At 39.1% G+C, this 22174-nt stretch overlaps 1 protein-coding gene across 1 annotated transcript in view; it reads left to right on the plus strand.

Annotated features, from left to right (window-relative positions):
- The window catches only part of LOC126457474 (uncharacterized), a 402668-nt gene that overhangs the window by 356071 nt on the left and 24423 nt on the right, over positions 1–22174 (plus strand). The window contains exon 4 of the mRNA XM_050093768.1: positions 21532–21679. Within this exon, the coding sequence (XP_049949725.1) occupies positions 21532–21679 (148 nt within the window). The remainder of the gene's footprint in view (positions 1–21531; positions 21680–22174) is intronic.

Raw genomic sequence — 22174 nt, forward strand, 5'->3', positions numbered from 1 at the left:
TGGCATTTAGGATTTGTGATTGCACACAGCACTTCCTCACAGATAGAACTTAACACGTCGCTCTAGCACAACAAAATTGAAAAGTCTAAAGCTAATTTCAGGAATACGATAAGGCAGTGTTGTACACTGAAGAGCCAAAGAAACTGGTTCACCTCCCTAATACCGTTTAGGGCCCCCGCGAACAGCAAAAGTGCGGCAACACGACGTGGCATGGACTCGACTGTCTGAAGTAGTGCTGGAGGGAATTGACACCATGAATCCTGCAGGGCTGTCAGCGTATTCGTAAGAGCACTAGGAGATGAATACCTCTTTCGAACAGCACGTTGCAACGCATCCCAGATATGCTCAATAATGTTCACGTCTGGGGAGTTTGGGGGCCAGCGGAAGTGTTTAATCTCAGAAGAGTATTCCTGGAGCCACTCTGTAGCAAATCTGGACGTGGGGGTGTCCGATTGTCCTGTTGGAATTGCCAAAGTCTGTCGGAATGCACTATGGACACGAATTGACGCAGGTGATCAGACAGGGTGCTTACGTACGTGTCACCTGTCAGAATCGTATCTAGACGTGTCAGGGGTCCCATATCACTCCAACTGCACACGCCCAACTCCATTACAGAGCCTTCACCAGCTTGAACAGTCCCCTAGCGACATGCAGAGTACATGGATTCATGAGCTTGTCTCCATATCTGTAATATCGATCCGCTCGATATAATTTGAAACGAGACTTGTCCGATAAGGCAACATGTTTCCAGTCAACAACAGCCCAATGTCGGTGTTGATGGGCCAAGGCGAGTCATAAAGCTTTGTGTTGTGCAGTCATCAAGGGAATACGAGTGGGCCTTCGGCTCCGAAAGCCCATATTGATGATGTTTGTTGAATGGTTCGCACGCTGACACTTGTTGATGGTGCAGCAGTTTGACGAAGGGTTGCACTTCCGTCACGTTGAACCATTCTCTTCAGTCGTCGTTGGTCCCGTTCTTGCAGAATCTTTTTCCTGCCTCAACAATGTCGGAGATTTGATGTTTTACAGGGTTCCCGATCTTAACGGTACACTCGTGAAATGATCGTACGGGTAAAGCCCCACTTCATCGCTACTTCGGAGATGCTGTGCCCCATCGCTCGTGCGCCGACTACAACACGGCGTTCAAACTCATTTAAATCTTGATAACGTGCCATTGTGGCAGCAGTAATCGATCCAACCACTGCAGCAGACACTTGTTGTCTTATATAGGCGTTGCCGACCGCAGCGTCGCAGTCTGCCTGTTTACATGTCTATGTATTTGGATACACATCCCTATACCAGTTTCTTTGGCGCTTCAGTGTAGAACCGCTACCAGAGGGATTCGAGAAAAATATGGAAACACCGCGAGAAATGCATGCTCGAACATAAGTGTAGATGAAGACACAAAGGAATTACAGAAATTAGCTGCCAGTGGGCGTTGATATACATCAATGGGGAAGTCGAAAATTTGTGCTGGAGCGGGAACCAAAACCAAGTCTCCTGCTTAAGTGGTAGATGTGCTGACCACTACGCCATCCGGACGCAGTGGTCATCACACCTGCACAGACTATCTTGGCATGCCTCCCGTCAGACGCTAATTCTCAACTTGTCCACACACTACTGAAGTAGCACTCCTTTCCCATTATCGTCGTTACTCGCGGTATTTCGCCGATTTCCGTAAGAGTTCCAGCTTGGTGTGCGTCCTAGGGTAGTCCGTACAGTCTCCATGACCACTGTGTCCAGATGGCGTAGTGGTCAGAGCATCTGCGTAGTAAGCAGGAGGCCCAGGTCTGAATCCTGGTCTGGCGCAAATTTTCTGCTTTTCCCATCGATTTAAATCAATGCCCACTCGAAAGCAACATCTGTAATTCCTTTGCATCTTGGTTCAGAGTGGCTTCTGTGTCAAAATGGTTCCTGTTCTTTTGGACATTTCCAAAAGAACACACACACACACACATTATATATATATATATATATATATATATATATATATATATATATATATATACACAAGTAGATGCTAAGGCTGCAGATTCTGCTGTTGTATTTGAGCACAAACGGCATCTGTGCGAGGTCATCAGTGTGTTGCGTCAGTCGTGGTCAGAACACTGTTCTATGTGGCTGTGAGTGCATTATGTCAGAGCCAAGTGTCTCCGAAAGTGAGCAAATTTTTAGTGCTGGTGTGCTTCCGTAACCGAGGTGGCCGAACTACTTTTGTTAAGTACTAAAATCCAAAGTACTGCTCTAGTAATTTGATGTTTTATTGTGATGGTTCCATTTCGGCTAGATTGCCGTCTTCAGACCATCTGGGAAAGTTACACAATATTTTCGTTTTATTTTATTATAGTGTTGGTTATCGTATTTTCATTTTTCATATGTACAAATTTTGTGCTTACGCCAATATATCATCAGTGGTCGCTGTTACTCTGTATTACAACGTCGTGTAGATTTGGAACTCTTATTCTTTAAAGTGTTTTTCCTGTTGTTAATCGTCAACTCTCGCAACTTTTCTAATTTGACATTTTATTGACAGTTGTGACAGTTGATCAAAGTTGCTACATAGTTACAATTGCTGTGGTGCGTTGTTATTTTGGGCTGTATTAGACCATATAATATTCTTGGAGAACACTGTCAATCTGACAAACCCGACGATAAAACGTCAAATTATAAAAGTTACGAGAAAAGATGATTAACAGCAGCAAAAACAGCTTAAAGCATGAGTCCTAAACCTACACCACGTTGTAATACAGAGTGACAGCGACCATTATGATATATGGACATACGTACAAAATTTGTCTATCTGAAAGTATGATAACCAACCATATAATAATGATAATATGAAATAAAAATATTTTGTAACTTTCGCAGATGGTCTGAAGATGGCAACCTATCCGAAATGGGTCCATCACAACAAAAACACGTAACTACTACAGCGGCAATTTGGATTTTATTACATAATGTGTCTAAGAAATATCTTCAATGCTGCTGTCCGTTGGATCGTAAATGAAGTGTGTGATGTTTTAAAAGACATCATGGCGAAGATTTATTTCGCATATGGGGCAAGCAGAAAAAAGTCATCCACTAAGTCACAACGGAAATATGTGCTAGGTGATTGTTGCAGACGGTCATTGAAGAGGATTGTGACAAAGAATAAGAGAACGACAACTGTAAAAATCATTGCAGAACTGATTGTCTCACACGTGAACCCTGTCAGCACCAAAACAACACGAAGGGAGCACCATAAAGAGGTCATTATGGAGTGAGCTGGAATTCCAGAGCCTCTCATCAGTAATGCAAACGTCTGTAATAGGATAAAGTGGTACCGAAGCCATAAAACCTGGACTATGGAGAAATGGAAGAACGTCATTTTACTGGATGACTCTTGCTTCACACTGTCTCCAGTTTCTCACTGAGATTACATCAAAAGAGTGGACATGGCAGGGGTTCGGTGGTGATTTTGGCAGCCATATCGTGGTATACCATGCGCTCCACGGTTACTCTACAAGGTCGCATTACTGCCAAGGATTACATGACCATTTTGCCTGATCAGGTCCACCCCATGGCACAATGTTTGTTTCCCAGTGGGGGATGCCGTGTCTGAAGATCACAGGGCTCCTGTTCACACTGCTTGCATCATCCACGACTGTTTTTGTGAACATGAGGATGAAGTGGCGCATATCATCTGGCCACCACAGTTACAAAATCTCAGTATTGTTTAGCATTTGTAGTCTGCTTTGGAGAGAAGGGTCTGTGATCGCTATTGTTGCCTGAATTTGTCACTAGTTTGCAGAAGGAATGAGATAAGAATCCCTTCAAAACCATACAGGTCTTGTATTTATCCATTCCAAGATGAATAGAAGCTGTTTCGGGTGCCAACTGTTTTAGTTCACAGTGTTATGCACGGTAATTTATTGCATTTTTCGTGTTTCAAGTATTCCAGTTTATATTAATAATCTACTGTATAATGTTGAACGTTTCGTGAGGCTTTTTACGGACATTGCTGTTGTGTACAAAAAGGCTGCAACATCAGAAGACTGGAGCGAAAGACCTGCAAAGATTTTGACAATTGGTGCTGCGACCGGCAGTTGACCCTGAACGTAGACAAATGTAACGCACTGCATAAGAGCAGGCAAAGAGAAGATTCACTACTGTTTGGTTACACAAATGCAAAAAAAAAAATAAAATAATAATAAATAAATAAATAAAATAAAAAAATAAAAAATAATAAAAAAATCTCTAGAAACAGTGCAACAAATCACTAGAAACACTAACTACCGTAAACAAACGTGGAGGTAAGCATCTGGAGCTGTTGGAAGCGGAATGACCATATAAAACAGAATAGTTGATAAAAGCAGATGTCGTAGTGAGATTCACTGAGAGAATTGATTTGTAAGGAAATGTAATTCATCTATCACCTATGAAAGAAGTGGCTTACAAATACTTGTTTCACTCATTCTTGAGCACTGCTAATAAGTCTTGGACCCTTATCAGATTGTATTAAAGAGTGAGAGACAGTGCATAGCAGCAGATATCATCAAGGGATTGTTTTACTTGGTGTGGGGGCATTACAGAAATCCTCAACTTCCGTGGTGGATGTTAAAAGTGAGGTATTGTGCATCACAGAGAGGTTCACTGTTGGAATTTTGAGAGAATATACTCAAAGAACTGTTGGGTAAAACAATTTCTTTCTCCCACACCCATCTCGTGAAACGATCATGACGAGAAATCATAGAAATTATATGTCACGTGGAGATTCAATGACAATCATTCTTCTCACGTACTATTTGTAAATGGAATGGGAAGGGGGAAGAGATGGTGTCACATGAAGTACCATAGACCACACACCATAAGATGGTTTGCAAAGTATAGATGTAGACACAGAAAATATATATACATGCAGTTAACTGAACAGTGCAGCAGAAGAAAGTGCTAGCCCTCAATTTAGTAAGGATTTGTATGATCACAGTATTTGTTTTCTTTTCAGTTGCACTAGATGCTGGAAACAAGTAATTCCATGTGTCCCACTAGGAAACAGTGCTGACTACATAAAATGCTTTGTTGTACTGTATTTATGTTCTTATTTTTGAATTGAACAAAATATATAATATGCAGTAACTCAAAAAAAGCCCTTGTGGGTTATCACTTTCTTTAGTTTGCCCCTCCGTTTACAGGTTAATGTTCAAATTTGTTAAGATCCCAGCAGTCAGTGTCCCTTCCTGAAAGTTTTCCAGACATCCTTTAAAAGCATGGACAGGACAGTTCTCTACAATATATCCTGTTGCTTGTTTTCCCGCATTGCAGCCTTACATGTCATTTTCACAATAACCCCGCTTCTTCAAGTTGTGGCATATTCTCTCTTGTCCTGTTCAGATGTGGTTGAGTCTCAATCATTCACGATGGGCAAGATCAAACACTGCAGTCTTCTTTGGGGGGTGGTTGTTAGTCCCATTTTATTTCAGGTGACATCAAAAATGACTGTGACCTGAAGGTCAATGCAAGGTCACTTGCCTGACTTTGGGTGTATGTCTGTGGATTCTGAAAATCACTACTTGTAAAAAAGTTCTTACGAGACTCTGTCTTGTTAAGAATATGCACTTTGGCAGAATGCCATTAGAAGACAGTGCCTGACATTTGGCTTTCTTTTTATTTGGAAAAAAAGTTGCCCCACTATGTTACACACCCATTCCATCCTGGCTTACAGGCAAGACCACCAAAGTTTACATTTGCATTATATCCATTAACAGCAATACAATTGAAAGTGTGCAGGTATTTTAAAAGTTCTTGGATTTACAGCCAGGTAGCAGTGCTGATACACCATGACATTTTGATGAGTGCCTTACTCACCACGGTTTAGTCAAAATGTCATGATATATCAACACTGCCACAGGCTGGAAATGCAAGAGCTTTTCCTTAATAGTGCATGCTGTGAAAGCCCACATTCATGCTGTCATGTGGTTGTCTCTGAAATGTACAATGCAACAGTTTCAGAAGTTTCATTTGAACTAGTCAGTAATTCTAGCACATATACGTGAGTGCCATTTTCCAAATAAACAATATACACAGTTACAGTGGAGAACATTTTAATCATTCCAGCATTGCATACATCATGTCCTAAAATAAAACTTGATATTCTTTGATAAAGAAATGAGGTTTAATTTCTAATGAATGTAAGGAAATAACATTGTTAATAATAGCCTGATTTTTTGATTTGCTGCAGGACAACATTTAAACCTCATCAAATCCTTGAAATAACATTTTATTCCCATTCATTGTACAGTCCATCGACTGGTATTAGTGATGATGGATGACCGTAAGAAATGCTAATGTAGCTTGAACCTTCTTATCGTAAACTGAGAATGTTGTGAGAAAAGGTGGAATATCTTACAGCCTACACTTTTACAATTTTTAATACCTCATATATCTTTCTAAATTATTCACACCTTTGTACAGTAACGTAAATATCACAAAATCATGCGCTTTGGTTCTCTTTGGTGCTGTGTATTTTATTGTAAGTTATCAGAAAATTTACAATGCATTTTTCCTTTCTCACTACTTTTCATCAAAAGAATGTACATTTACTTGGCTGTCAACTAATTAATAATTAAAGAAACTAGATGTTTATGTCACTGCATACATAAATTTAGGTGCTTCCATGTTTAATTAAAACCATTCAAGCAGAGGCCCGGCCTGTTGTGAAACCATGACATCACTAACAATTCTTGATTATCAACAAAAGCTACTGCTTTGATGAAGATAATAATAATTACTATTAATTGTCTTTTCTGTGGGCAGAAGAGTATTAGTTCAGTTTCCATGATTTAACAGGGGACACTTACATCATCTGCATGACAGTTATTTATATTTATGTATGTTATCTCCAAATGAAAAAAAGAATTTCCTGGCTAATGTATATCCTCTGGCTCAAATAAAATCATCACTTTTCCCTGTAAAAGAGTCACACTGTCTAATTTTTTCCCTTGCTCCTTAATTTACACCCTATTGCCTGAAGATTTTTAGCAATACATAACAATCGCTTCAGCAATGAGCCGCGAAGATCTGAGTATAAAATCACATTTTTTCAAAGCATATTTTTCATAGATTATTCTCAAAATAGTGACAGTGAAGAAATGCCTGACATGTTTTCAAAAATAAAAATGCTTGCTGTACACAGAGAGATATTTTGAAAAGCCATATACTTCATCACTTTCTCAGTGTGCATGACCTTTGGTATATTGCATCACAGATCAAGTACATACTAACTCATCATAATTGTAGCACGAGGTCTCACTAATCTAGTAATTTAGGTGTATCGATTCATAGAAGAAAAATATCCACCAACACTTTCTCAATTGCTGCTGTTCACTTCTGGAACAAGCCACTTGCAGTCTGTGCACAGTTCAATACTCTGTTTCATTTAAAGTGAAGACAAACCATTTCCTTTGTCATCATCACAATTCTTGGCTCAAAAATTAACATGCATGACTTGAAACAGTGAAGCAAAGGCTCACATCTTCATTCTATTTTCACTTTTCAGTCACTCACACAATATTATTTATTTCATCTCCCTTTATTATTTGTGTTCTACCACAGTCTAAGTCTACCTATCTGTAACTTCTGTCTCTGGGGTAAGCAAGACTACACTGCTCAAGTTTAAGAAGTTAAAAATGCCCTGTGACACAAGTGGGTACTCACAGGTGCTAGCACTTCATATTTTCATCTTGTCCCAGAAATAAAGTAAATATAGCTCCAATTCCCTGGTTCTGAGCAAGATTTACCGAAAATTACCCCTGTTTGTAAGTACAATGGGAATTGCCCCTCTTCACTTGGAATAATTTTTGATATTGAAGTATAAACATCACACCATATATTAGGCTGAGAAAATAATGAAACATATTATTCCTTTTTTATGGGCTGCCTTTTCCCTAAATCATCATGTAATACACTGACATGATTGAACTAAAATGATGTTCACCATACAAGCACAAACCTTTAGTATTCATCATCCAAGTCCTCACGAATTAGTTGATACTGATTAGCAGTGTCACAAAGGTGTTTTTTTTTTAAAGAAAAGGGAGAGAACACAGTATGGGATTAAACAAGGCAAAAATGTTAGTGCCATTACTTTTAGGAATAAATTGTTCTGCACTGCTACTAGTCATATTATTTGTTAATGTAATTTAATACATTACTTTTAATCAGGCATTCTTTAATGCATGCATATGAAAATAAGATCCTGAATTAAACTTCAGTGCCTGACAAAAAAAGTGAAACACTCTGCATGGGAAGAGAAAACGAAATGAAACTTAAAGTGTTGAGAGGGTCTAGGATATTATTTTGCTGATTACAAAATCAAATTTACAAAGAACTAAGCAGTATGAGCCCCCCTATGAGTATGACACTGCACCCCTTCCGACGTGCATGCATGCTCTAATTTGGTTGCTAAGGGTGTTCTAAAGCTGTTGTGTCCTCTCATGAGGCAAGCTGGCCCACATCTGTTATAACTGGCCCTTGATAGCATGGGTACTGGCACTGGTATGAAGTGAATGTCCAACGTAGTCCTACACATATTCCATTGGGAAGGTCTCTGTGGATCTTGCTGGCCACAGCAGTAACTCAACATCACCCAGACATTTCATAGAAACACTTGCCATGTGTGCATGATCATTGTTCTGGGAACATGAAACTGTAGCATGAGAGGTAACAGATGAGGATCAGGGTGTCTATGATGTACTGTTGTGCCCTCAAGAGTTCCCTCAATCGCTAATAACAGTGACCTGATGTGATAGCCAATGGCTCCCCACACCATAACACCGGGAGTAACACCACTGTGCCTCTGCAAAACGTTGGAAGACTGGGACCTCTGCCCGGATCACTCCATACTCACCAGGCATTGATATCTGGGGTAGGGGAGAACCCATCTCATTGCTGACTGCAGTGTGAGGCCATTCATCAGCAATCCATACTTCTAGGTCATGGCACCATTTGAAATGCAGCTGTTAGTGTTGTTCTGTTACCAGCACCCTACACGTGAAATGGTAATTCTGTAATTTGGCTGCTGGTAGTCTCCGACCAATAGTGCAGAATAACACAGAATGTTCCAGGGAATCCATTACTTTTTCTCAGATGGCTGACACATATGTGAATGGGTTATGATGGGCTTGGTGCACAGTATGGCAATCCTTCCTTGTGGTGGGCAGATGTGGTTGACCAGAACCTTGATGACGATTATGCTTGCCCTCACTTCCTCAGAGTCAAATACCGGCCCACAGTCACATCTGAATGCCCTACAAATCTGGATATTGCGCAGTTCACATAGCTGACCAAATGGGAACCATAATAAACCTGTTTCTAACTCTGAAAGATGCTGATAATGCTGCCTCATATCAGTATGAATTGTCTCTGTGTCCTTCAGAGTGAACACTCAACATGTGATGCTGTTCAAACCCCTATATATCCTATGAGGTGTAGTAACAACACTAAACATGAACAGTACCGATGCACTCTGGTGGCTGTTCTGCCAGTCATAGAAAATTGGAACTGTAACCATTTATAGACCCACCAAAAAGGTGTGCTAGTATGAAGTTACTTAGACATCCAACCTCGTCTTCTGAGTGCTTTACTTTTTTTGTCAAGCAGTGTGAAATTAACTATTTGATTATGTAAAAACTATGTCTAATGTGATATTGATGCAGTAGCCTCTTTGGAGATACTGGGAGGGTAGGGTGTGAGGAAATGACATCCACTGTTGTCATCCTTGTTGTTGGACTGCAATCTATTGACTGTGGAGTTGCCTTTGTTGGATGCATGACTATATTTTGCCATCAGTTAAATGATTAACATACTCTCTGCATGTCAGATGTTTTACTTAAGATTTCTGCATTCCAAGTTTCAGTTTTCATGTATTTCCTGATGAAACTATTATGTGTCATTGCAGGACAGCATCACAACATTACAAGTACTCAGCACTAAGGCAGGAACTCGATTTGAAACTGCCCATAAAGTTTCACAATATTATTCCTATATGACAGATATCTAGTTTGCATCTGATACAGGCAATTCCACAGTCAACAACATACAGCACAACATCATAGTAAAGCAACAGTGGAAATCACTTTTTTGGACATGTATGCAACAAAAAACAGCTGGTGATGAGCAACACATGGCCAAAATGTGTTCTGGTAACAATTAAAAACAAATTGTCTACTCATGATTACTGTTGTTGTTGTTGTTGTTGTCTTCTTTCCTGGGACTGGTTTGATGCAGCTCTCCATGCTACTCTATCCTGTGCAAGCTTCTTCATCTCCCAGTACCTACTGCAACCTACATCCTTCTGAATCTGCTTAGTGTATTCATCTCTTGGTCTCCTTCTACGATTTTTACCCTCCATGCTGCCCTCCAATGCTAAATTTGTGATCCCTTGATGCCTCAGAACATGTCCCACCAACCGGTCCCTTCTTCTTGTCAAGCCGTGCCACAAACTCCTCCTCTCCCCAATTCTATTCAATACCTCCTCATTAATTATGTGATCTACCCATCTAATCTTCAGCATTCTTCTGTAGCACCACATTTCAAAAGCTTCTATTCTCTTCTTGTCCAAACTATTTATTGTCCATGTTTCACTTTCATACATGGCTACACTCCATACAAATACTTCCAGAAACGACTTCATGACACTTAAATCTATACTCGATGTTAACAAATTTCTCTTCTACAGAAACGTTTTCCTTACCATTGCCAGCCTACATTTTATATCCTCTCTACTTCGACCATCATCAGTTATTTTGCTCCCCAAATAGCAAAACTCCTTTACTACTTTAAGTGTCTCATTTCCTAATCTAATTCCCTCAGCATCACCCGACTTAATGTGACTACATTCCATTATCCTCGTTTTGCTTTTGTTGATGTTCATCTTATATCCTCCTTTCAAGACACTGTCCATTCCATTCAACTGCTCTTCCAAGTCCTTTGCTGTCTCTGACAGAATTACAATGTCATCGGCGAACCTCAAAGTTTTTATTTCTTCTCCATGGACTTTAATACCTACTCCGAATTTTTCTTTTGTTTCCTTTACTGCTTGCACAATATACAGATTGAATAACATCGGGGACAGGCTACAACCCTGTCTCACTCCCTTCCCAACCGCTGCTTCCCTCTCGTGCCCCTCGACTCTTATAACAGCCATCTGGTTTCTGTACAAATTCCCTGTATTTTACCCCTGCCACCTTTAGAATTTGAAAGAGAGTATTCCAGTCAACATTGTCAAAAGCTTTCTCTAAGTCTACAAATGCTAGAAATGTAGGCTGCCTTTCCTTAATCTATTTTCTTACGTAAGGCGCAGGGTCAGTATTGCCTCATGTGTTCCAACATTTCTGTGGAATCCAAATTGATTATCCCCGAGGTCGTCCTCTACCAGTTTCTCCATTCATCTACAAAGAATTCGTGTTAGTATTTTGCAGCTGTGACTTATTATACTGATAGTTCTGTAATTTTCACACCTGTCAACACCTGCTTTCTTTGGGATTGGAATTATTATATTCTTCATTGAAGTCTGAGGGTATTTCGCCTGTGTCATACATCTTGCTCACAAGATGGAAGAGTTTTGTCATGGTTAGCTCTCCAAAGGCTATCAGTAGTTCTAATGGAATGTTCTCTACTCCTGTGGCCTTGTTTCGACTGAGGTCTTTTAGTGCTCTGTCAAACTCTTCACGCAGTATCATATCTCCCATTTCATCTTCATCCTCTTCCATTTCCATAATATTGCCCTCAAGTACATCGCTCTTGTATAGATCCCCTACATACATCTTGCACCTTTCGGCTTTCCCTTCTTTGCTTAGAACTGGGTTTCCATCTGAGCTCTTGATATTCATACAGGTGGTTTTCTTTTCGGCAAAGGTCTCTTTAATTTTCCTGTAGGTAGTATCTATCTTACCCCCACTGATATATGTTTCTACGTCCTTACATTTGTCATCTAGCCATCCCTGCTTGGTCATTTTGCACTTCCTGTCGATCTCATTTTTGAGACGTTTGTATTCCCTTTTGCCTGCTTCATTTGCTGTGTTTTTATATTTTCTCCTTTCATCAGTTAAATACAATATTTCTTCTGTTACCCAAGGATTTCTACTAGCCCTCGTCTTTTTACCTACTTGATCCTCTGCTGCCTTCACTACTTCATTCCTCAAAGCTACCCATTCTTCTTCTACTGTTTATCTTTCCCCCATTCCTGTCAATTGTTCCCTTATGCTCTCCCTGAAACTCTGTACAACCTCTGGTTTAGTCAGTTTATCCAGGTCCCATCTCAATAAATTCCCACCTTTTTGCAGTTTCTTCAGTTTTAATCTACAGTTCATAACCAATAGATTGTGGTCAGAGTCCACATCTGATTACTAACACATTAAAAGATAGCATTTGGGAATAAGAGTGGTACACAATCAACCTACCAATGTTTGTGGGGTATGATCAGTTACGTCAGAGTTCTTGTCTTTGTAAATTCTTTTTCATGTTCAACAATTTTTGTTTCATCTCTTCTGCATTTTTGTCCTGACAAAACTCTACCATCTGGTGAGCAAGATGTATGAGACAGGTGAAATACCCTCAGACTTCAAGAAGAATATAATAATTCCAATCCCAAAGAAAGCAGGTGTTGACAGATGTGAAAATTACCGAACTATCAGTTTAATAAGTCACAGCTGCAAAATACTAATGCGAATTCTTTACAGACGAATGGAAAAACTGGTAGAAGTGGTCCTCGGGGAAGATCAGTTTGGATTCCGTAGAAATGTTGGAACACGTGAGGCAATACTAACCTTACGACTTACCTTAGAAGAAAGATTAAGAAAAGGCAAACCTATGTTTCTAGCATTTGTAGACTTAGAGAAAGCTTTTGACAATGTTGACTGGAATACTCTCTTTCACATTCTAAAGGTGGCAGGGGTAAAATACAGGGAGCGAAAGGCTATTTACAATTTGTACAAAAACCAGATGGCAGTTATAAGAGTCGAGGGGCATGAAAGGGAAGCAGTGGTTGGGAAAGGAGTGAGACAGGGTTGTAGCCTCTCCCCGATGTTATTCAATCTGTATATTGAGCAAGCAGTAAAGGAAACAAAAGAAAAATTCGGAGTAGGTATTAAAATTCATGGAGAAGAAGTAAACACTTTGAGGTTCGCCGATGACATTGTAATTTTGTCAGAGACAGCAAAGGACTTGGAAGAGCAGTTGAATGGAATGGACAGTGTCTTGAAAGGAGGATATAAGATGAACATCAACAAAAGCAAAACGAGGATAATGGAATGTAGTCGAATTAAGTCGGGTGATGCTGAGGGAATTAGATTAGGAAATGAGACACTTAAAGTAGCAAAGGAGTTTTGCTATTTAGGGAGTAAAATAACTGATGATGGTCGAAGTATAGAGGATATAAAGTGTAGACTGGCAATGGCAAGGAAATCGTTTCTGAAGAAGAGAAATTTGTTAACATCGAGTATAGATTTAAGTGTCAGGAAGTCGTTTCTGAAAGTATTTGTATGGAGTGTAGCCATGTATGGAAGTGAAACATGGACGATAACTAGTATGGACAAGAAGAGAATAGAAGCTTTCGAAATGTGGTGCTACAGAAGAATGCTGAAGATAAGGTGGGTAGGTCACATAACTAATGAGGAGGTATTGAATAGGATTGGGAAGAAGAGAAGTTTGTGGCACAACTTGACTAGAAGAAGGGATCGGTTGGTAGGACATGTTTTGAGGCATCAAGGGATCACAAATTTAGCATTGGAGGGCAGCGTGGAGGGTCAAAATCGTAAAGGGAGACCAAGAGATGAATACACTAAGCAGATTCAGAAGGATGTAGGTTGCAGTAGGTACTGGGAGATGAAGAAGCTTGCACAGGATAGAGTAGCATGGAGAGCTGCATCAAACCAGTCTCAGGACTGAAGACCACAACAAAAACAACAACAACTCTTCTGCATTCTGGAATACTTCCGTTTTAGCTCTTGTTTCATTCTAGGAAATTTAAAAAAGTCGCAGGAGGTGAGACTGAGTGAGCAGCGCCGATGCAAAACTGTTGTCATTTTTGTTTTTATGCAGTATACAAGACAAACATCTATTTATGTTTTTGTCTCAGCTGAAGATTTCTTATCATATTTTCAGTATGTTTTGAACATCCTGTGTCACCCAGAGCTCTTCCTTCACTTCATCTGTTGGATCATGGGCTCAAATCAGTGTCATATTGAAGAATTCCATTTTTATTTTCAGTGTGTATATCCTACTGTTCGTGGCTTCAAAATTTGATAACGCTAAATTGTATTCCCTGTATACTAAGAAACCAGTTCCAAGATTGGCTGTACCACTGCTACTGCAAAATATTGTGTATTCACCAGAATCCAAAAAGTGTAGGTTTCCTTCCACCTAATCCTCTTCAGTATTGCTGTTCATATCTGGTACTTTCTCAGTCAGTATTTCACATTTCTGAGTCTCCAGAATCATTAAGACTCTGTACATGTGGAAGATGTAGGGACGTTCCAGGGGGTTTCTGATTTTTGCGAGGATGGTCATACTATTTCCAAGTATTACACTCGGAAGAGGTCCCTAACTGGATGAGAAAAAAGGAAAAAAGCAAAGATCATGTCACAGGATCAAGCACACGTTGAGGGAGGAGATTCACCATAAGTCATAATGCCTCCCACCCACCCCTTCCTGAAAAATAAAACTTTGCTGTAAATGCATTTATATTTTTACACATATCAATTACCAAATTTATCAGCTAACTGCCAAGTACTAAAAGCATGAAAACTGAATGTCTCAAAGATTGCAAGGAACTCCAGAAATTTCAAGCTGTGTTTAACACAGGATAGTTCTCAGGTGCACATCTCAGGATCTGCCCATGTGAATGAACTTGCACCCTGGCTGACTGGAAACAACACTCCCGCCAGGAAAGGGCATACAAGCCCTACCTGCTGTCAACAAGAAATCAGACATGGATTGTAGATAAAAAAACGGAGTAGGTTGAGTAAGGTGAGACAGAAAGGGAAGTACCCTCCACTGAAAAAAAAAAAAAAACAAAAAAACTAACAGAAACACTGACTTCTCTGATTTTGGCAGAATTGACTGAAGGAAACAGTATTCCACCTCATATACACACGTGTGGCTATAGTCTCCAGACCTGTATAGTGCTAAGTGAAATACTGAGAATAATCAATGCACACACAAATTTTATATTATGTAATTTTTGTTGTTGCCAAAGTTGTGAGAGGTTTGTTGTTTTTATAGTTCTTACAGTGCGCTTTTATTGTTCTTAAATTGTGTATCACATGGTCTTCTCAAATTTCTTTGCGAATGCTTTTCAAAGGCTGAATTTCCCTGAAAGGTGATTACTTGGAAGTTATAATATGTGCAACGTACTGATGTAAACAAATTATTATTATTTTTATCATTATCATGATTATTATTATTATTATCTTCACTTTCTCAGACGTTAAGTCCAGTTAAAAATGGAGTGACGCGGACCTTGATCAAGCGTCACTTCCTTTTAACTGTACGGTATGTGTTATGTTGCATTTAGGAACTTTCGGGTAATTGAACATGTATCAATAATTACGGATTTCTGTAGCTGTATATATATGTTTGGATGTAGCTGTTTTGCATTGATGTACTGGTGGATATTGTGTGGTATGACTCCCGTAGTTGATAGTATAATTGGTATGATGTCAACTTTATCCTGATGCCACATGTCTTTGACTTCCTCAGCCAGTTGGATGTATTTTTCAATTTTTTCTCCTGTTTTCTTTTGTATATTTGTTGTATTGGGTATGGATATTTCGATTAGTTGTGTTAATTTCTTCTTTTTATTGGTGAGTATTATGTCAGGTTTGTTATGTGGCGTTGTTTTATCTGTTATAATGGTTCTGTTCCAGTATAATTTGTATTCATCATTCTCCAGTACATTTTGTGGTGTATACTTGTATGTAGGAATGTGTTGTTTTAAAAGTTTATGTTGTAAGGCAAGCTGTTGATGTATTATTTTTGCGACATTGTCATGTCTTCTGGGGTATTCTGTATTTGCTAGTATTGTACATCCGCTTGTGATGTGATCTACTGTTTCTATTTGTTGCTTACAAAGCCTGCATTTATCCGTTGTGGTATTGGGATCTTTAATAATATGCTTGCTGTAATACCTGGTGTTTATTGTTTGATCCTGTATTGCAATCATTAATCCTTCTGTCTCACTGTATATATTGCCTTTTCTTAGCCATGTGTTGGATGCGTCTTGATCGATGTGTGGCTGTGTTAGTTGATACGGGTGCTTGCCATGTAGTGTTATCTTTTTCCAATTTACTTTTTTCGTATCTGTTGATGTTATGTGATGTAAAGGGTTGTAGAAGTGGTTATGAAATTGCAGTGGTGTAGCCAATGTATTTATATGAGTGATTGCCTTGTGTATTTTGCTAGTTTCTGCTCGTTCTAGAAAGAATTTTCTTAAATTGTCTACCTGTCCATAATGTCGGTTTTTTATGTCGATAAATCCCCTTCCTCCTTCCTTTCTGCTTAATGTGAATCTTTCTGTTGCTGAATGTATGTGATGTATTCTATATTTGTGCCATTGTGATCGTGTAAGTGTATTGAGTGCTTCTAGGTCTGTGTTACTCCATTTCACTACTCCAAATGAGTAGGTCAATATTGGTATGGCATAGGTATTTATAGCTTTTGTCTTGTTTCTTGCTGTCAATTCTGTTTTCAGTAGTTTTGTTAGTCTTTGTCTATATTTTTCTTCTAGTTCTTCTTTGATATTTGTATTATCTATTCCTATTTTTTGTCTGTATCCTAGATATTTATAGGCATCCGTTTTTTCCATCGCTTCTATGCAGTCGCTGTGGTTATCCAATATGTAATCTTCTTGTTTAGTATGTTTTCCCTTGACTATGCTATTTTTCTTACATTTGTCTGTTCCAAAAGCCATACTTATATCATTGCTGAATTCTTCTGTTATCTTTAGTAATTGGTTGAGTTGTTGATTTGTTGCTGCCAGTAGTTTTAGATCATCCATGTGTGATTTTGTGTGGGTATGTTCCAGTAATATTGTATCCATAATTTGTATTATTTAGCATGTTGGATAGTGGGTTTAGAGCAAGGCAGAACCAGAAAGGACTTATTGAGTCTCCTTGGTATATTCCACGCTTAATCTGTATTGGCTGTGATGTGATATTATTTGAATTTGTTTGGATATTAAGTGTGGTTTTCCAATTTTTCATTACTATGTTTAGGAACTGTATCAATTTAGGATCTACTTTGTATATTTCCAATATTTGTAGTAACCATGAGTGGGGTACACTATCAAAAGCTTTTTGGTAATCATTGTATGCGTAGTGTAGCGACCTTTGTTTAGTTTTAGCTTGGTATGTCACCTCTGCATCTATTATCAGTTGCTCTTTACATCCTCGTGCTCCTTTGCAACAGCCTTTTTGTTCTTCATTTACAATTTTGTTCTGTGTTGTATGTGTCATTAATTTCTGTTTAATGACTGAAGTTAATATTTTGTATATTGTTGGTAGGCATGTTATGGGGCGATATTTAGCTGGGTTTGCTGTGTCTGCTTGATCTTTAGGTTTCAGATATGTTATTCCGTGTGTAAGTGTATCAGGGAATGTGTATGGGTCTGCAATGTAACTGTTAAATAATTTAGTTAGATGTGAATGTGTTGAGGTGAACTTCTTTAGCCAGAAATTTGCTATTTTATCTTTTCCAGGGGCTTTCCAATTGTGAGTAGAATTAATTGCTTGGGTGACTTCATGTTGCAAAATTATCACTTCAGGCATTTGTGGTATCATCTTGTATGTGTGTGTTTCTGCTTGTATCCACCGTGCATGCCTGTTATGTTGTACCGGGTTTGACCATATGTTGCTCCAGAAGTGTTCCATGTCTGTTATGTTTGGTGGATTGTTTATTTTAATGTGTGTGTTATCTATTGTCTGGTAAAATTTCTTTTGATTTGTGTTGAATGTTTGGTTTTGTTTCCTTCTATTTTCACTTTTTTTGTATCTTCTGAGTCGTTTGGCTAATGCTTGTAATTTCTGCTTCTTTTCATCTAATTGCTCTGTCGCTTCTTGTTGTGAGATTTTACCTAACTTTTTTCGTTTTTTTTCCGAGATTTCATTTCTTATAAATTGTGTTAGCTGTCCGATGTCTTTTCTCAGTTTTTCTATTTTGATCTGTAGCCTGTGTTGCCATGCTGGTTTTGTGGGTTTCTTCTGTGTGTTGGTTGGTTCTGATCTCTGCCTAGTGTGTATATTTAGTGTAGTGAGTGCTCCTATATAAACCAGTAGTTGTAACTCTTCCATAGTTGTGTTTTCATTTATTTTGTTGTGTATGATTGTGTTGATAGTTTTTATTGTTGTTTCGACTTGTGGGTTATTTGGTGGTCTACGCAAGAATGGTCTAATGTCTGTATTTGTGTCTTTGTATTCTATATATGTTAGCTGAAATTTTTCTTCTATATCTAACATCTGTGTCACTTCGTGTCCTATTTGTGCTTGTTCTGGTGGCTGTCTTAAGATTTCGTTTTCCTCTGATTGTTTAATTGGTGCATGTTGTTCTTTGTTTGTTTGCTCTGGGATGTTTGAGTCCATTACTGTATTTTCTTCTTCTTCTGATTCACATTATTTTGTTCCAGTATTTGTCGTACTTGTTGTTTGATGTTTTCTAATTCTGACTGGGGTATCCTGTTATTTTTTATTATTACACGGATCTGATCAGCTAATCGTTGTTCTGTTAAAAATTTTAATTCTGGGTATCTGGTAATAAATGTTGTGTATACTTGTGATCTGTATCCAGTTGTGTTGGTTCCTAGGTTTGTTGCTTGGTAATAACAGAACATGAGGTGTCGATTAACTTCATCTGACCATCTCATCCTCTGTCTTTGTTTTCCTTCTAGGGTGGTTGCAGGAAGCATATCCTGCAAAACACCTCTATTTGGATTTAAATCATTTTCCAGTTGGCTAGCAGTGTCGTTACCATTATGGCCGGGCATAGGGTTCAAGCGTCGTCCCCGACCATGACGGCGCTTGTCCGAGGCTTCTTTAGTTCTGTCCTGAACCAACTAATCACACTAAAAAGGGGGGTTAGCCCTATTAGTGGTTTGTTCTTTTCGTCGCCTTTTACGACTGGCAGAACATACCGGAGGCCGATTCTTTTCCCGGGCCTCCACGGGGTTTATTATTATTATTATTATTATTATATTACATTTTTAAATGAATTTCGTTATAAATCTTAGATATCTGTTTTACATTAAAGGTAGAGGGGGGGGGGGGGTAATGTGTGGAAAGTTACATTTCAGAGATGGGAGGGGCAGAGAGGGTAACAAACTGGCATTCAATGCTGAATTCGCATGTGGTCAGGACGTATCACTTTGCTGAAACTTTCCTGATGCTAGTTTTACTTTTGGTGATGTGTACCCCTAAAACTGATGTAGTGTTTGCATGTAGTCTTCATATCTGGTCAAATAATTGGACTAATTTGACAGTGCTTATTTTATTCAATAAGTGCCATAGAAGGGGTGCTTTTGAGGCTTTCCAGAAATCAAGGAATATGACACATATCAAGTCAGCACCTTCGTCAGCCTCTTGGATTTTGTGAAACAAAAGAGCAAAAGGGTTTCACACCAGCAGTTACTGCAAACATGTTCATTCTTGAAGAGCAATTGTTTAATCTCTGAAAATGTAATATGCAATCACAGCAGCACAGTCACCTACAGTTTCCCATCCTACATTGTTTAGGGCAAATACCATGACAGTTCCTTCGAAATGGCCTCAGCAAATTTCCTTCACCATCCTTGTACCGATATTTTAATCTTTCTCTCATTCATCATCTATGGGACGTAAACTCCAATCTTCCCTCCATCAGGATTAGGTGTTGATTTTATATTTGAAGTAACTTTGTGTGTGCTGTGTAAATAACGGAATACAAATGAGAAAGAAGAAAATTAATCATAATAAGTAAAATTTAGTCTGTGATAAATATGTGTGAAAGCTGATTGAGATTGCAACATTGATGTGCTAGCTGTAATTAAATGACTTAAAGCTAAATAAGTAAATAAGTGAAAAAATGATCCATACTGACATTCTCTACCAGCTTTCCCTCCTGCAGCTCCAAGTGTACTGTGTATAAAGGGCATTTCACAATAGTAACTTAGTCCATTGGTGAATCATTTAGTAACTAAATATGTCCAGACAAAATTATTTAACTGAGTGGTGGGTAAATTGATTTAGTAAATACGATCACATTAAGTGGTCAGTAGATGGTCTAGTAGCTTTTCCCACACTGGAATGAGATTTTCACTCTGCAGCGGAGTGTGCGCTGATATGAAACTTCCTGGCAGATTAAAACTGTGTGCCGGACCGAGACTTGAACTCGGGACCTTTGCCTTTCGCGAGCAAGTGCTCTACCAACTGAGCTACCCAAGCACGACTCACGCCCCGTCCCCACAGCTTTACTTCTGCCAGTACCTCATCTCGTACCTTCCAAACTTTACAGAAGCTCTCCTGCGAACCTTGCAGAACTAGCACTCCTGGAAACATCCACCAGGCTGTGGCTAAGCCATGTCTCCGCAATATCCTTTCTTTCAGGAGTGCTAGTTCTGCAAGGTTAGCAGGAGAGCTTCTGTAAAGTTTGGAAGGTAGGAGATGAGGTACTGGCAGAAGTAAAGCTGTGGGGATGGGTCGTGATTCGTGAGTCGTGCTTGGGTAGCTCAGTTGGTAGAGCACTTGCACTTGCTCGCGAAAGGCAAAGGTCCCCAGTTTGAGTCTCAGTCCAGCACACAGTTTTAATCTGCCAGGAAGTTTCTTTACCCATACTGTCTCACCAGTAGAGAACCACTGGACGTATCTGAATGCCATTAGTTCAGTAGAGCTCATTAGAAAAGTATTTTAATTCTACTCTCTCTTATCAGTGCTCTCTTTTGGTTGTGGGTCAACAAATTGAGATAAGACATATGTATTACTGTTTAAGTTCATCTGGAATGAAAAATGTCTCCAGAACAGTTGGCTTCCATTGTCATTATAGAGAATCATGGTAAAATATTGTGTGCAGTAGCAAAGAGGTACAACATTCCCTTAAATTTATTTAGTTATTTTGCAGACACAACTTCATTTGGATGAGTGTGAGTACACTGGATTAAAGTTCATACTTTTTCTAATAGAAGTAAGTAAAAGTATTATTTTATTTCTTCAACCGCAAGTTCTTTCAGAACTTGAGGCAAATCAACTTTGGCTTATACCTTTTCATGCCCTTTTTCTCTTCTTTTCATTTTAATTTCTCCTGAAAGATTTGCATTGCTTCATCATTTATTACTTCATTCCGTCCCTCTGAGAGAATCATCATGCAGTGCAAACTCCACAGAAGTCTGCATTTGACTAACAACTAATCAGTGTCAGAATACACGCTTGCCATTTATCATTTCAAGGAGGCACTGAACCACTTAACACTGGGCTAAATTACTGGCTTGGTATGAAACAGACACAAATGGACTGTATGGTGTGTGTCATTTTGCAGCGGAGGGTCCAGAACGTGTGGCACTGCTGCGACAGCTATCTTCGCTGCGGGTTGATGCACCGGTCTTCCTGGCCATGCTGAACGACACACGTCGCCAGGTGCGCCTGCTGCAAGGTTCTACCACCGAGTCCGTCCTTCAGGCATACAGGTGCTTACAGCTGAATGTCCCATCCCACCATGCGCTCACTGCCGGTGCAGGCTAGAGGACATTCATTCATTCATTTCATACATACATACATACTTACATAGAGTTCTGTAAATCCCATCATGAAGGGCAGTCTTCAGGAATGTGGAATGAGTCAAATTATACACTAACAGGAAGGTGTAACCACTGCCGGCTACTTCTGTAAAGTATACTAACAACAAATTATTACTAGTTTTACTCAAACTTCTAACTATGGTCATGACTTGCAGATTACTTTATGTATGTATGTACATGAGGAGAAAAAGGGAAATTAAAAATAAAAAGCACAACAAAAATGCTTCCTCTTTCTCAGCTGCTGGTATTATGTAACATCAAACAAAGACAATACTCTATTGTTAAAGGGATAGATTCAACAATGGAAAATCCAAGATGGAATGTAACAATATTATGAAAAGGATAGTTGCGACTCACCAAATAACAAAGATGCTGAATCGGAGG

The sequence above is a fragment of the Schistocerca serialis genome, chromosome 2 (assembly GCF_023864345.2).
Source record: "Schistocerca serialis cubense isolate TAMUIC-IGC-003099 chromosome 2, iqSchSeri2.2, whole genome shotgun sequence".
Classification (NCBI taxonomy): Eukaryota; Metazoa; Arthropoda; class Insecta; order Orthoptera; family Acrididae; genus Schistocerca; species Schistocerca serialis.